This window comes from Palaemon carinicauda, chromosome 13 (assembly GCF_036898095.1).
Source record: "Palaemon carinicauda isolate YSFRI2023 chromosome 13, ASM3689809v2, whole genome shotgun sequence".
Taxonomy (NCBI): Eukaryota; Metazoa; Arthropoda; class Malacostraca; order Decapoda; family Palaemonidae; genus Palaemon; species Palaemon carinicauda.
The window spans coordinates 126591179-126593678 of NC_090737.1; the positions used below are offsets into that span (position 1 = coordinate 126591179).

Sequence of the window (2500 nt, forward strand, 5' to 3'; positions counted from 1 at the left end):
GTAAAAAAACATCAGATTGTATGTACATACATCTTAAATGCTTTCAGCACCTTGTGAGAGACCTTCGCGTTGTATTAACATGGATATTAGATAAATCAAGAAGGCAAAAGAAATGGCATTGGCACGCCGCTACATTACTGGAGAAATCGTTTCCCTGAATTAGAAGTGGCGACAGAATAAAAAGGATTTCTGTAAATGCCATATTTAGTCGGCTGCTTTTTAACATTTTGGGCAGTCGTGGGTTTAGAGGTTATTCTACGAGAGTAGAAAGTCGTCTTCTTCTTCTTCTTCTTCTTCTTCTTCTTCTTCTTCCTCGTAAGTTTTGATCCATTTATTTTTCTTCTTCTTCTTCTTCTTCCTCGTAAATTTTGATCCATTTATTTTTCTTCTTCTTCTTCTTCTTCTTCTTCTTCTTCTTCTTCTTCTTCCTCGTAAGTTTTGATCCATTTATTTTTCTTCTTCTTATTCTTCTTCTTCTTCCCCGTAAATTTTGATCCATTTATTTTTCTTCTTCTTCTTCTTCTTCTTTTTCTTCTTCTTCTTCTTTGATCCATTTATTTTTCTTCTTCTTCTTCTTCTTCTTCTTCTTCTTCTTCTTCCCTCTTCTTCGTAAGTTTTGATCCATTTATTTTTCTTCTTCTTCTTCTTCTTCTTCTTCCTCGTAAGTTTTGATTCATTTATTTTTCTTCTTCTTCTTCTTTTTCTTCTTCTTCTTCTTCTTCTTCTTCTTCTTCTTCTTCTTCTTCTTCTTCAGTTTTGACCCATTTCTTTTCAAGTTTAAACCCATTTTTATTTCTTCTTCTTCTAAAGTTTTAAGTCTATATTGTTTCCGAGTTGTTAACATCCTTTGGAAAATGAGTCGAAACCTTCCATATCTAAATTCGAATTAAATAAGTAACGCGGTTTTTTTTGGTCATGCTAAGTTATTTCTTTCTCTATTTAAGTTCTTGTTATATCATGTAAGGCTTTCTTTTACATATATATATATATATATATATATATATATATATATATATATATATATATATATATGTATATATATGTATATATATATATATATATATATATATATATATATATATATATATATATAATCTAAGGGAACTTGTTTGGTACATCGTTTCGGCGTTTATTTTTCCTTGAAATAAAAACAACCAAAGCGATGGTTGTTGGCGCTTCCTAAAAGATTGATTTATTTGTTTTCGAGGGATGAAACTGCTATACCCTTCACTATTTTCATAACCTTAACTGTTAGTGGGTAGACTCGAGGGCGGCTTTCCTGGATCGAACCACGTATACTGTAAAACCCCATCCCCGGAATTTTGTGTATAAATTATATATATATATATCGATATATAATATATCATTATTGCAAAAGTGAAAAGCAGGTGAAGAAAGAGAAGACGATGGGTTGACGAACTTAGAAAGGTTGCGGGCGTGGACTGGCACAGAAAGACCATAAACAGACACAAGTGGAAAGACATGTCTGAGGCCATAGCTCTGCAGATGACTATAGTCCATTTCTTTTAGCGAGCCATATTTGCACCGACTCGCGGCGGTGCCCTTTTAGCTCGGAAAAGTTTCCTGATCGCTGATTGGTTGAACAAGATAATTCTAACCAATCAGTGATCAGGAAACTTTTCCGAGCTAAAAGGGCACCGCTGCGAGTCGGTGCAAATCTGCCTCGCTAAAAGAAATGGACTATAGTAGTGGGTCGTGGACTGACACAGAAACACCGTAAACAAACGCGAGGGGAAAGACATGTCTGAGGCCTTTGTTCTGCAGTGGCCCTGTAGTGACAGATGGTGATGATAAATATCTCACTAGACCGTGATATTATTTTCACGTTTATTGTCGATGTGTCCTTTGCAATATTGGGGTCTTTTACCAGAACGCATTAAGGGGATGGGGGAGGTTCCTCAGAATGGCTGTCTCGGTCATATTCCTAAAAACATATAAAAGTCAGAGATCTTAAAAACTCCCGTTAAGAATTCCCAATTGATGCCCTGACTAGTCACAGTTGCCATAACATATCGTAAATATGCCATGAATGGTGTTGGAACTCGCATCTTATGCCAAACAGCAGTCTCTCTCTCTCCCTCTCTCTCTCTCTCTCTCCTCTCTCTCTCTCTCTCTCTCCTCTCTCTCTCTCTCTCTCTCGCCTATATGTATCTTCCTTTGTGCTAGTTTCTTTGTCTCTAATGTGTGATATTCCATAAGCCTTTTTTTTTATTTGTTAGGGTAACTATATAATTATAGTATTTATCATAAAGTTTTAGAACGATTCTATTTATTATTATTATTATTATTATTATTATTATTATTATTACTAGCCAAGCTACAACCCTAGCTAGAAAAGCAAGATGCTATAAGCCCAAGGGCTCCAATAGGGAAAAATAGCCCAGTGAGGAAAGGAAATAAGGAAATAGATATATGATGAGAACAAATTAACAATAAAACATTCTAAAAACAGTAACAACGTCAAAACAGATATGTCATA

General features: G+C 34.9%; 1 protein-coding gene across 1 annotated transcript in view; it reads right to left on the reverse strand.

Annotated features, from left to right (window-relative positions):
- Window positions 1-673: 673 nt before the first annotated feature.
- LOC137651795 (uncharacterized) overlaps window positions 674-2500 on the reverse strand; it is an 8698-nt gene continuing 6871 nt past the window's right edge. The window contains exon 2 of the mRNA XM_068385012.1: window positions 674-845. Coding sequence (XP_068241113.1) covers window positions 674-845 — 172 coding nt within the window. The remainder of the gene's footprint in view (window positions 846-2500) is intronic.